General features: G+C 44.9%; 1 protein-coding gene across 2 annotated transcripts in view; it reads right to left on the bottom strand.

Moving 5' to 3' along the window:
• Positions 1 to 4,283: 4,283 nt before the first annotated feature.
• VPS41 (VPS41, HOPS complex subunit) overlaps positions 4,284 to 12,485 on the bottom strand; it is a 211,166-nt gene continuing 202,964 nt past the window's right edge. For both annotated transcript variants that reach the window (XM_012809959.2, XM_023517712.1), the window contains 4 exons: positions 7,869 to 7,968; positions 7,718 to 7,762; positions 5,590 to 5,669; positions 4,284 to 5,016 (listed from right to left, as the gene is read on the bottom strand). In XM_012809959.2, the coding sequence (XP_012665413.2) occupies positions 4,936 to 5,016; positions 5,590 to 5,669; positions 7,718 to 7,762; positions 7,869 to 7,968 (306 nt within the window). In that variant the 3' untranslated portion in view covers positions 4,284 to 4,935. The remainder of the gene's footprint in view (positions 5,017 to 5,589; positions 5,670 to 7,717; positions 7,763 to 7,868; positions 7,969 to 12,485) is intronic.

Genomic DNA, 12,485 nt, shown 5'->3' on the forward strand with positions numbered 1-12,485 from the left:
AGGCTACTACCTGGGATAACTGGGGCAAAGATTAATTTTGGAAAAAAAGTGTTTCAGTTTAACTCATGTGGTGATCTGATCTATTCAGGGGTTTATAGTACCTGCAGCTAAGGACCTTACCGATATGTCTAGTTTTTGACAGTGAATATAAAGGTTTTAAAAAACCACGCCAGGGAGTGGGAACTATGGGAGATAGAAGTGTGCTCGTAACCATGAGGTATCTGGAAAGATCAATCCCAGGGACTGCCCCTTGCCCGGTATTCCCACCTCTCATCCCTGAGGAGAGAACTTCACACCAGAGGGAGAACAAGGTCTTTCTAGTCTGTGAAGGGAAATTCAGTGAGTGCTCTTTCCCTGTTATGACTTTGGGAATTCTAAGAGATTTTTCTCCTTTGAGGAACAATTTCTTTGAGAGGAAAACAGAGCATAAATAGCTGCTACGTTTGTGCCACGGTAATGGGAAGCTGGAGTGCACCGTGTCTTAGGTGAGGGGCCCAGTGTGATGAGGAAGACATGGAGGTGCCGAGACCTCGTGCCGGGCTGCCGAGCTTGGAAAGGCGGGGAGTAAAGATATGAGAAAACGGATCAGCACACTGTTAAGCACTGGGAAGCGGAAAACTCCTGAGATCTTCATTGGATCAGTCTGGATGGAAGGTTAATATAGAAACTGGGTGCAGAATAAATCAGAGCAGTGTGCGTGCGGCAGGAAACTGGGGAGGAACTAGTCAGCACCCACCGAGAAGCTGGGTAATAAGAATCTGGGTCAAAGGCAGTAGGGGGGAGAATGCAAGGGACAGTGTGACAGAGAGAAAAGGACCTGCCGGATGAGGAGGCAGAGAGGGGAGCACTCAGAGAGGAGGTCTCAGCTGGCTTCCCCGGGAGAACGGACTACCGTGCCCATGACAAGGAGGAAGGTCAGTGGGCCTTTTTAATGGTGGCGGTGAGGATGAAGAGGGAGGACTATCACGATGGGTTGAGGTGAATTGGGAATGTCACCAGAACAGGGCCGTGCTGACTGGACATATCACTCATGCTACACACAAAAAATATGTTCCTATTTACATACATATCAATATCTATCAGGGAGAGAAATTGTGCTTTATTTACTCATTCAACAAACACTTGCGAGTGCCTCTTGTGTGTCATGCCACTCTGGGCTGTGGAGCTCACGGTCCACAGTGAGGACGCCCTGATGGAGTAGCCCAGGCCGACTGTTTCTGCACTTTCTGCTGCTCCCTTGTTTAGGAAGCTGAGGTTGGGGATAATAACTGCCGAGAAGAAAAAGCAAACTTTGTAAGTTTCAAAATAGAGTCTTAAAAATTTAGAGTCAATAGCTCACAGGAGCCTCAGCCTTTTGAGTAGCAAGTTTATAGAAAAAAACAATACAGAATACTTAAGAGCAATTTCCACTGTTCCAAAGAAACAGTTCAACTGGGCTGGAGTGGAGGAGGAAGAGTGGGAGGAAGCGGGCTGAGGGAGAAGAGAGCTGAGGGGGAAGGGAACCCTGCCCTGTATTCTAGTCTGAGTCCTTGGGTGGGGAGATGGCTTTGGAGCTTTGAGGACACAAAGTATCCCTCTTCCTGCCTTTTGGAGAGGTGGCAATCCTTGCAAACTAATTGCTCACTTTCTCCAACTGCCGCCACCCAACTCCCCATTTGAGCACGGTGCAGAAGCAGTAAAGACCAACTTGGTTGGCAAAGTCTGAATTTCCCAGAGCACCAGAGCTGTCAGGCAGTTTGTGCGCAAATTCTCTCAGTCTGCACAGAAGTGCGGCTGGGGCAGGCTCAGAAGCTGCAGGGCCAGAGCAGGCTGGGAACACAGGCATCTCAGAGACGCCAGCAGCAGCTGCAGAAGCTAGGAGGCTGGTGGAGATGGTGGCATTTCACCCAACACCAGCGTGGACAGAGGTCCACTGAGGACCACATGCCTCCTTCTCATTGATACTGGGCACAATGAGACCACCCCATAAGCCCCAAACTTAGAGGCAACCCAGGATAGAAGGGAGTGCCTAGACTGGAAGAGAAAAGCCTGATTTATCCACGTTTCCCATGGACTAAGTTACATTTATGCTATTGGGTAAAATGTGAACTCAAAAGAAGCTTAAACGTTATTCTTTTGCGGAGGAGAATTTGTGGTCTAAGATTGTGCTTGCTACAGACAGCTGTGGTACAGCATGGTCAGGCAGATGGAGCCCTGGGTGCCGTATGCAGACAAGTGCGTGGTCTCCCAGCAGCGGGAGCAGGTCACGTCTGAGCAGAGCATGGGAGGATAAAGGACAGCAGCAGTACGAAGGGGAAGGGAACTGCAGATAAATTCACAGCAGCCGGACTAAAGGCGGCCAACAAGAGGAGGCTGCAAAGTCCAATGCCTGGGGTGCTTAGGCCGAGCCAAAGACCACAAGTCCTTTCATAGGTGGGGCACAAAGACTCCCCCAGGACTAGAGAAGGGACACGGCACGACTACACTTTCATTTCAGATCCACCATTCTCGGCAAAGGCAAAGAAAAGCCTGGAGAGTGTCCAAGTCTGGGGGACCCACCTCGGCAGGCTGGGTTTCTCTTTCTCTCTCCTGTCTTGTCTTTACTACTAAGATTATAGTGACCCTAATCACCCCAGTATCTGCATCGCATGAGGAAAGGGGAAAGCACTTTTCCTGGATTTTATAAACTGGTGTTTGGCTAAAAGTATTGAAATGAGAAGCGAAAAGTATGGTTTAGTAGAGTTTTAATAGTCCCAGCCTTGACAGTAGAAACTAGGGCAAACAGATGCGATGTGTAGCACGCAGAAATGTACCCCCCACACGTATGCACATAATGTGCCTTCATGTTCCTAAGAAACTGAGAAATGTGTATATTTTTACTTACCCACTGTTTACTTGGAAATGATGACTCGCACGTCGTGAGGTGCTGGTTCTCTGACAGTGGTGGGGTGCGAACTCCCTGGGCAGCCCAGTTCTAGGGGGCAGCTTTGTGAATTGTTCCTCAGAGCTCTCCTATTGTTCCTCTAGCCCAGGGGTCCTCAAAATTTTTAAACAGGGGACCAGTTCACTGTCCCTCAGACCGCTGGAGGGCCGGATTGTGGGCCCTGGGATGAGTCGGCTGCTAAGCAGGACAGGCAGTGGCGGCAAAAACACCCGGCGGGATGGATAAATGTCCTAGGCGGGCCGCATGTGGCCCGCGGACTGTAGTTTGAGGATGCCTGCAGTGAGTCCAAAGGCCATGCGCTACTTTGTAATCAATCCCTTTCTGCTCCAAAAGTGGACTTTGCTTTTTATACACTGACCAAAATAGATTAAATAAATACTTAAGAAAAAACAACCCAGGATCAAATATGCAGTGGTTAAGATCAGGTTCTCTGAATACAGACGGTGTGGCCTTGAACTCAGCTGTGCATTCTTTAACCAGCTACCTGACCGTAGACAAGGGACTTCCCGTTATGTGCTTTACATTCTTCATCAGCAAAATGACGGGATGGTAGGAATATCTACCTCAGAGGGCTGTATGACAACTAAATGAGGTGACATATGCCAAGTGCTTAGAGCAGTGCCTGACACATGCTAACGGCTCAATAAATGTTTAACTTTGTAACATTATAATATACTTCACCTTCAAACAACATGAGAGTTAGGGGCACTGTCTGTCCCCTGCCCTAGTCAAAAATCTACAAATGATGTTTGACTTTTCCTAAATGTAAGTACTAATAGCTTAGTGTTGACTGGAAGCTTTACCTCTGAGACCCTTACAACACGTCTGTATTTTGGTTTCTTCATCTGTAAACCAAGGGACATAAGATCTCTTTCCTGGGCACGCCGTGATAATTAAATGAGACGTTGCTTGTGGGAACAGCTGGGCCTACTGGGAGCTGGCGTGTGCTCAGTACACATCAACATCCCATCCTCCTCCCAAGAGACAGCGGCACAAGGCTGCACTATGGACAGGAATAATGAGGACGTGTTTTTCACGCTTTCACACCTGTTAGAGGATGGCCACACATCCTCACGCTGATGAACCAGTCACTTTAGACACAGATGCTGAATTTCCTCCCTCTATGACAAGCTCTGTTTATGAAGGCAAAGGAAGCTCCAAGGAAGATATGTGTATCTTTTGGTATTAGGCAGCCCCATTTCTCCTGAGAACCCCTCTCAGGTTTCACAGGACCACTTGTTTCCTTCCTGCTATTAAGACCTACCACAAGCCCTCAGACTCGGAGGTGCTTCTCTCCCAAGGGCGCCGGGACTCCCGACTGTAACTTCACCCAGTAAAAAGTGAGTCTTTTACTCAAGTCTTTTACAACAAGAAGAGCTAATCTTTATTTATACCTGCTGGGGCCAGGCACTCTGCTAGTTTTCAGGGCACACAGAACATGTGATCAGTGAACATAAAGGTGCACGAAAACAGCCAGGGGTCACTGAATGAGTGACAATTTGCACAACGGTTCATTAAATGCCTATTAAGAAGATCACCACAGTTGATGACCTATAACAAAAGTCGAACCCTGAATGGGAGTCTGGGTGCCAGCAGAGCATATGGAGACAAGGTCTGAGCTGTGGGTAGGACCGACCTGGACATTCACAGTTGTTCTTCGGCAGTTGGGACAATTTTTAATAGTCCACTTTATTGTTGAACGGTTTTACTAATGTTTGAAAAATTCATTTTAAACTCCTAGACTTACAGTTCCAGTTACTATATAAAGAATAGTAAACAAACAAATAAATGGCAAAATATTGATTATGTACCCACAGTATTTCAAGGTCTGGGGAGAGCCCCAACTTTGTTACCAACTGCAAAGAGAAACTTGTAGTAGGCAGACAGAGGAGAGGGAGATGTTCTGAGCCTAACATAAACATCTCTCAACAGCAGTGGTGTCAAACACTTCTGTTGTTGCAGAAACAGTCCCAAAGACACCGGTGAGGATGAATCCGACAAGCAGAAAGGAGCTATTTCTTCATCTCCAAAATCGCACTTCCTGGTCCGCGGTTCTTGGCGCTGCAGATGTTGCAGAACTGTGCAGCGGAATTCTAAAAATGCAATTAAACCACAGATTAAGGAGATGGGCCTTTTCTCCTCTCACATTCAGAATGTTATGGTAGCATTAGTTGGGAGCAGACAGCGGGGAAGTGACAGAATGCCACTCCCTTTTCTAAGGATTATTTCTGGTTCAAACAGGATTCAGTGTAGACCAGCTGTTATTCTGTGGCGCTAGCCAGGGACACCCCACAGCAGAACTGATCTAATGTGACCTGGAGGAACAGGATGATGCTAAATAATAAGGGCATCGCAGCCCACAAGGCAGGCTAAGGGACTGACACAAGGTACACGAGGGCTCGCTCCTGTTCCTGTACATCTCTACAGTACGGCAGGCTGCAATCTGATCCAGATGAATTTTCTTGTGTAGGTAGGCTTTCATCCTGTTTACTATATAGTACACTAAACATTTTACATTTAAAAAGTACATACATTAATTTCCCCTTGACACAAAACTATTAATTTAAAAAGCCCATAGAACCATGGGGACAGTGGGCTATGCTCTGAGCACCTTCCTCTGACCACAGTCACTTCTCTCTGTTGATGGAGCCAAGCTGCCCACTCACCATGCTGGGCACGGGCAGGCACTCCTTGTGGAACATGTGTCGGCAGTGGAAGACCACCACGCTGAAGGGCTTAGCTGCATCTGGGGATGGGGGGAGAAAGAACTGAGTGCCACAAGCAGACCAGGATCTCGTAAAGTCATTCTTGACTGAGAGCCAGCCGTAGTTTAATCTTCCTGCAATAGGCTGCCTCATTTACAGAAGCAGCCCTGAGCAGTGGTGGGATCAAACACAAAGCAGGCATTACAACCACTCCACTCAGTGACTCAGAATATGGGCTTGGCGGCTGTGTCCGTGAACCAGGACTATACATGGAGGACAGGTGCAGCAACCTTTATTTTCAAAACTAGAATCAGTCAGTGTCTGTGCATCCCACCCTCATAATCATCACATGCCACATACTTCAGTCAAGTTTGTGGCTTTATAAAAAATCATTCCCAGCTCACCTGCCACCTTTGCCAAGACCATTCACTGATTTCAGAGGAGACCTGGTTAAAATCCCGGGCTGTGACCCTGCATTTTACTGCCCTCTTGTCCATCCCCACCTCACCTGTTCCTGCTCTGTGTGGCTAATTTACCTCTGGTAAGATTTAGTTTCCTGAGCAGATTAAATTGGGAATTTAATCTAACTGTACAAAGGGAGTGCATGTGGTCTCTTTCTATTGTAACACTGCCCAAAACACTGTGAAACCTCACTTCTTCTCTTGAGCCCACTACCGTTGTTAGCAGAAGTACTTAAAAATCTAGGCTCAGCGCCTATAGCTCAACCGGCTAAGGCGCCAGCCACGTACACCTAAGGTGGCGGGTTCGAGTCCCCAGCCCGGACCCGCCAAACAACAATGATGGCTGCAACCAAAAAATAGCCGGGCGTTGTGGCGGGCGCCTGTGGTCCCAGCTACTTGGGAGGCGGAGGCAGGAGACTCGCTTGAGCCCAGGAGTTGGAGGTTGCTGTGAGCTGTAATGCCATGGCACTCTGCCCAGGGGGACAGCTTGAGGCTCTGTCTCAAAAAAAAAAAAAAAAAAAAATCTAAACCTATTTCCTCTACAAAAGAACCTAAATAGAATGACTTCTCACGCTGCTGTCCTATTAAATCTCCCTTAATGCTGAATAAACGTGAGGTCAACCAGGTCTTTACCCTTTCTCTATGCTCTATTTATATTACAAAAGCCTTTTTAGCAACCTGACAACTACATGCTTTTTAATTTCAATGTTCCAATGATGTGAATCTCCTCTCTCTCTCTTCTCATGTCATAATGAACCTTTAGTAAAGTCCTTTTCATTATACATGAAGACTACAAACAAATGCTTATGGCTTTTAAAGACACACAGTCCTAATCAGATGGTGGGTATTAAGTTTCCCATGAAAGGTGAGATGACCTGGGAATTCAGAACCACACAAGAGAGAAAAAGATGAAAGAAAAGGGAATGCTATCCAGAATTTTTTCCCATACACACACGGTTCTTTTCTATCTTGGAATCGAAACTGATGATTAGGTTTTTTCACTGTACCCTAGAACAGTGGTTTTCACAGACTGGCCCAGGAGCTAGGAGCATCGACATCCCCTGAGAACTTGTTAGAGATGCTCGTTCTCAGGCCCTACCTTGGAACTTCAGTCTGGGTCTACCAAGCCTGCTGGTGCTGCTGCCTTACCCCGGAGCTTGAAAACCTCAGTTCTAAAAAATGGCAACAACATTTAACCAAGAGGGATGAAATTCTTCCCCAAGGCTGGCACTATTGCTCACGGCTATAATCCTAGCACTCTGGGAGGCCAGGGTGGATCACGTGAGCTCAGGAGTTTAAGACCAGCCTGTCTCTACAAAAAATATAAAAATTAGCTGGCAGGTGATGTGGCAGGTACCTGTACTCCCAGCTATTGGGGAAGCTGAAGCAAGCAGATCATTCAAGCCCAAGACTTTGAGATTATTGTGATCTAGAGCCTCAAAGCACTCTACCCAATGGAACAGAGTGAGACTTTGTCTCCAAAAAAGGGAGAATTATTCCTTAAAATTGGATTATTTTGGAAGTGGCAAAATTTTATAAATGGTAATCAGCAAATTTCAAAAATTTTAATTCCACCCCTTATAAAGATACATATTTGAGAAATGTTTTGTCCTTCTCCACTTTCTTACCTGATGGAAGAACAGGGGAAAGGCACGACTCACAGATGTTCTCCTCTGTAAGGAAACACACACACCACTTAGGAGCACGTTCTGTTTCTACTGCTCTGCTGTTTGGAGTACAGGGCATGTGATTCCAGATGGTTATTTCAGTCTTACCCACCATCAACTAGAACTCCTTTCATTTGGGTCCGGTGCATTTTCTTCAGTAAGGACAAAGAGTCAGCTACGAGAATCTTCTTGCAGCCTTCACGAAGCAGAATCTAATGCACATGTTTTAAAAGAAAAGCCATCTTAAATAGACTCAGAGATGGGGTGAAGGTGCACCTGGGGGGATCCAGGGAGTTGGGGACTTACTAGTTCTCCTGCCCCCTGTACCCACTTCCCTCCAAACCACTGCCAGGCAGACCCTTCCAGCCAGGATTCAGCCATCACTCTGCACTTTTACTTACACCCATAAAGTGGCTCTGTAGCATTTGTAAAAACCAAATATAACTTTCGGACAAAGAAAGCTGCATATTAACGGACTGTACTGTTATCTTAAAGGGTTTCTTCACACATATTCTCTTTGGCAAATTCTGCCCCCACGTGATCTGTTCATTCCAACCTTCAGGTCTTTTCCCAAGATGGAAAACCTGCCATTGCAAAATCATCCATTTCATAAATCCATCTATTTGCTGCACAAACATGTCCTGGGCCCTATCATGCACAAAGGCGCAGACGACAAACTGCTCAGACGTGCTCTCTGTCCTAAATTCCCTGCAGGCTGCAACCTGTTTTCAGGTTCTTCCCAAATCCAATCCAGGCCCCTCAGCACTGAGCAATCAATGCAGAGTTTGTGCGCCATTAACCTCCAAGTCTGCTGACCTCTGCGGCTCACAACTGAAAGAGGACCACAAGTTTTGGATATTCTGTCATTAAACTCATTTTCTTCTTCTTCACCCAGGCATTGCGTGTTTCTCTGTGCATTTTCTTGGTCTTCTGTAGGCTTTTTATTATCTTCCCCCCTCCTGCCTGGAGGATGACGAGAGAGATCACAGCACATCACCTGTCTGGGATGTCGGGAGCACACAGCGGGGGACAATGCCCGCTCCTGCTCAGTGTCAGTGCTGTTTTAGGAGCAGTAGTGTGATGAACCTCAGACTCCCACCTGCTTCCAGGTAGCAGCACACAGGTGGAAGGGAGGCGTCTACCTGTCACACCCATCCTGGGGGCCACAGTGGGAGCTTGCACCCTCTGCTGGGTTTTCGGAGGTGTAAGCAGGAACCCGGGAGGCCTTGTGAGGCACACTTAAGTCAGGAATCATTTCTCGCCAGAACATGCAGCTGCTTTGCAAAGAGCAAGAAATTCAAAGCCTGTAAGACTGAGAGGCCTTGCGGCTGTCCGTGCCTGTGGCTCTCCACTTCAAGGCCCAGGTGTCTCTCATTACATGTTGTCCACACAACTGCACGCATGTAGACACCGCTGTCTCACCACAGGCACCTCTATGGCCTAAACACAGGTCTTCCAGTGGCGAGTTCTGCAGTCACAGGTGCACATTGGCTTTCTTCAGATTAGAGTCACTCTCAGTCTCAGACTCTAATGGACACTGTGTTTCACAGATTAAATTGACACCACCAGGGACGGGAAGTAAGGAGCAGCCAATCATGGTCCTCCATCCCCAGGGCTCTGCAATGATCCATGTTCCTCCAAAATCCCTAAAGGGCACTGGCCCTGTGTGAATCCAGCCAGAGGCCTTTCCCCCATCTTATATGAAGGCAAATATTCAGGAAAATGGAACCGCTGTCCAGATTAAAGATCTATGCCTGACATTTCTGGCATTGACAAGCAAGAAATAACGTGATTTTAGTATTCCTACATTAAATGAGAAACTGCCTATGAAATCTGGTTCTTTAAAATCCTACTAGAAATGAAATATTTTGGATTTTATAAAGATACTAACATTTTAACAGATATTATTAAAATATTCAAGAAGAAGAAAAAAATTTAGTAAGAAAAATATCTAAGAAATACTGATGCCAGTAAATTGTAAGCAAATTTATAAGTAAACATATCAAGCAGCCCAGCCTCCAACAACAAAATACAAAAGTTTAGAAAAATACTGCCCATTGCAACATCTCTGGTAAAACACTCCAAAAAGACATGGCTCTGACCCTCAGTGGGTGCCCAAGGCCCACTGCATGAATAATACAGGTGATGGCTGAGCGGCCGTCTAGACAGAAGCCAGGGCGTCTGCAAGCGGAAAGGAAAACAGTAACAACAGCAAACCCAGGAGGAACCATCTCCTCAGCACCGCTACATTTTTCTAAATAGGTTCAGTACAATCTGTCCGCCTGCAGAAAGTATTTTCTAGGAAAAACATTCAGACGCAAACAGCCAGGAGAGGGGAAAGTACACAAATACAGCTTACTATGTTGCTTCTATTTCATTTGGTCAAAATCCAAGGCTTCAAATCAGAAAAACATGAAAACATTTTAAGTTTCATTACGTGACACCAGGCAGGTATGCTTTCTCTTCTGAAGAAACCAATCATTTATTCTACAGCATCTGCGATAATTTGAAAGCCAAGGTGAAAGATGGCTTAAGATTATAATTAATTACATACACTGGTATGGTTTTCAGATATACAACGAGGCATTATCCTGACTGCGGATTCCCAGTGGCAACTACATCAGTGACTCACAACGAATGTGCTGCTAATGACAGGCTTTTCACCCCCAAGAGCTGTTATTTGGAATTTCCCATGAATGCCTTTATAATAAGGACACTGATGGCTTACAGTCAGGTGCCGCAGCAACTGGTATAAGGAGGTCACCTTCACCCCTTTCTGACCTTCACACTCATGGTCTCTGACTACTTCTACCTTTAAAGTCATCTTCCTCAATCTCTGTCCCCAGCTATGGACAATCCCCTTCTTCCTGTCTCCTTTCTAACTTGCAAATGTGACGTTCTTTACTTAGGGGCACACTTTTTTCTGTTCTCTAGATTTTCAATGACCAGAATAGCATTGGTCACTGCTGTGCTTACCCTGAGCACAATATTTCATTACTTTGTACTATTTTCTTTTTTTTTTTGGAGATAAAGTCTTGTTCTACTGCCCAGGCTAGAGTACAGTGGCATTATTGTAGCTCACTGTGACCTCAAACTCCTGGGCTCAAGAGATCCTCCTGCCTCAGCCTCCCGAGTACCTGGGACTATAGGTGTATGTCATAACCTGCCAATTTTTAAAATATTTTGTAAAGATGGGATCTCATTATTTGCCCAGGCTTGAACTCCTGGCCTCAAGTGATTCTCCTGGGTTGGCCTCCCAAACTGCTAAGATTACCAGCATGAGCCACCAATACCTGGTCTCTGTTTTTCTTTTTTTAAAATGAAATATTTAGCAAGAAGAGAGAGAGGGGAAGGGGGATATGGGAGGAGGGAGGGTATTTGGGGGGACCTCGCCTAATGTGCATGATGCAATGGTACATTTCAAAACTATTAAGAAATGAGTATAATTGCAGTGCACGTGTTACTTAGTTCAATGTAAGCATTTCACATTGTATATCGAAGCAGTACCCTGAACCCCATAAATGCATCAATGTACAAAGTTATGATTTAATAAAAAATAAAAAAAAATATTTAATTAAAAAAAGAGAGCAAAAGTAAAATGTGAATATCCTACCATCTAGTTACGTGCTTCCTATCTTTTATTCTAGAAAATAAAGCAATGCAGACACAGGTGACACTTTCTTACACTCTTTTCCTCTCTCTTCCTTTCAAACAGAATTCCCACTTTGTTTAGTGTGTGTCTGACTAAAACATACAGCTAGCTGAGGCTCACACAACACAGAGTTAGTCAATGACATAAACATCAAGCCTGAGAGGACATCCTTTCTGAAGCTGCACTAGAAAAAGCTCCTTGCTTCGCACATCTTCTTTCCGAGAATGTGGACATGAAGTTAATGATATAGCATCTACTCTGTGACCAGGAGGCAATGACCCTGATCTACATTCTCCTGTTAATGGATAGTCGGGCGGTTTCCAGTTTTGAGCTACTAAGGATAGAGCTTCAGAGGACATTTTTATACACATCTTTTTATGGTCCTGTTTTTCATCTCTTAGGAAAACATCTAGGAGTGAAACTGCTCGGTCACAGAGTAGGTAGTTTTGTAAGTAACTGTCAAACAGTTTTCCAAAGTGGTTAATGTTATACTCTTCCATATTGAGTTTTCATATCTGATACATCTATTCTCCTTCTTATTTATGGATAATCTTAGTCTTTATTTTTTATATAATTTTTAGGACCAGTTTATCAATTTCTAAGAAAAATTCTTTGGGGATTTTGATTATAATTTTATTCATGATTATTTTAGAAAACACTGATGACACTTATGATACAGATATACTTTTAACAAATACATAAATGGTCAGATTCGACTTGCGACTGATTCATGTATTTTTGCATATGTGTTATAATAAAGATAGGGATGTAATTTCATCCTATTACCCTCGTATAATGCTGGTATTACATCCCATAAGGAACTGAGGAATGCTTTGAGTTCATGTATAATAGGAGCTGCTTGTTTTTTAATGTTTGAAGAAACTTGTCTGTGAGACTGTCTGTGGGATAGTGCTTGAGTGGTGGCTGTTTGATGGATAGTTTAACTATGGATTTCAGATCTTTAAAGACTGTAGGTCTAGTAATCTGTTGGTAATTTATATTGTCCTAGAAAATTGTTCATTTCTTCTGAGTTTTCAAAGATACTGATATAAATGTGTATTCTTTACTTACTTCGTA

Source organism: Otolemur garnettii, unplaced genomic scaffold (genome assembly GCF_000181295.1).
Source record: "Otolemur garnettii isolate 467f Iridium unplaced genomic scaffold, OtoGar3 scaffold00119, whole genome shotgun sequence".
NCBI lineage: Eukaryota > Metazoa > Chordata > Mammalia > Primates > Galagidae > Otolemur > Otolemur garnettii.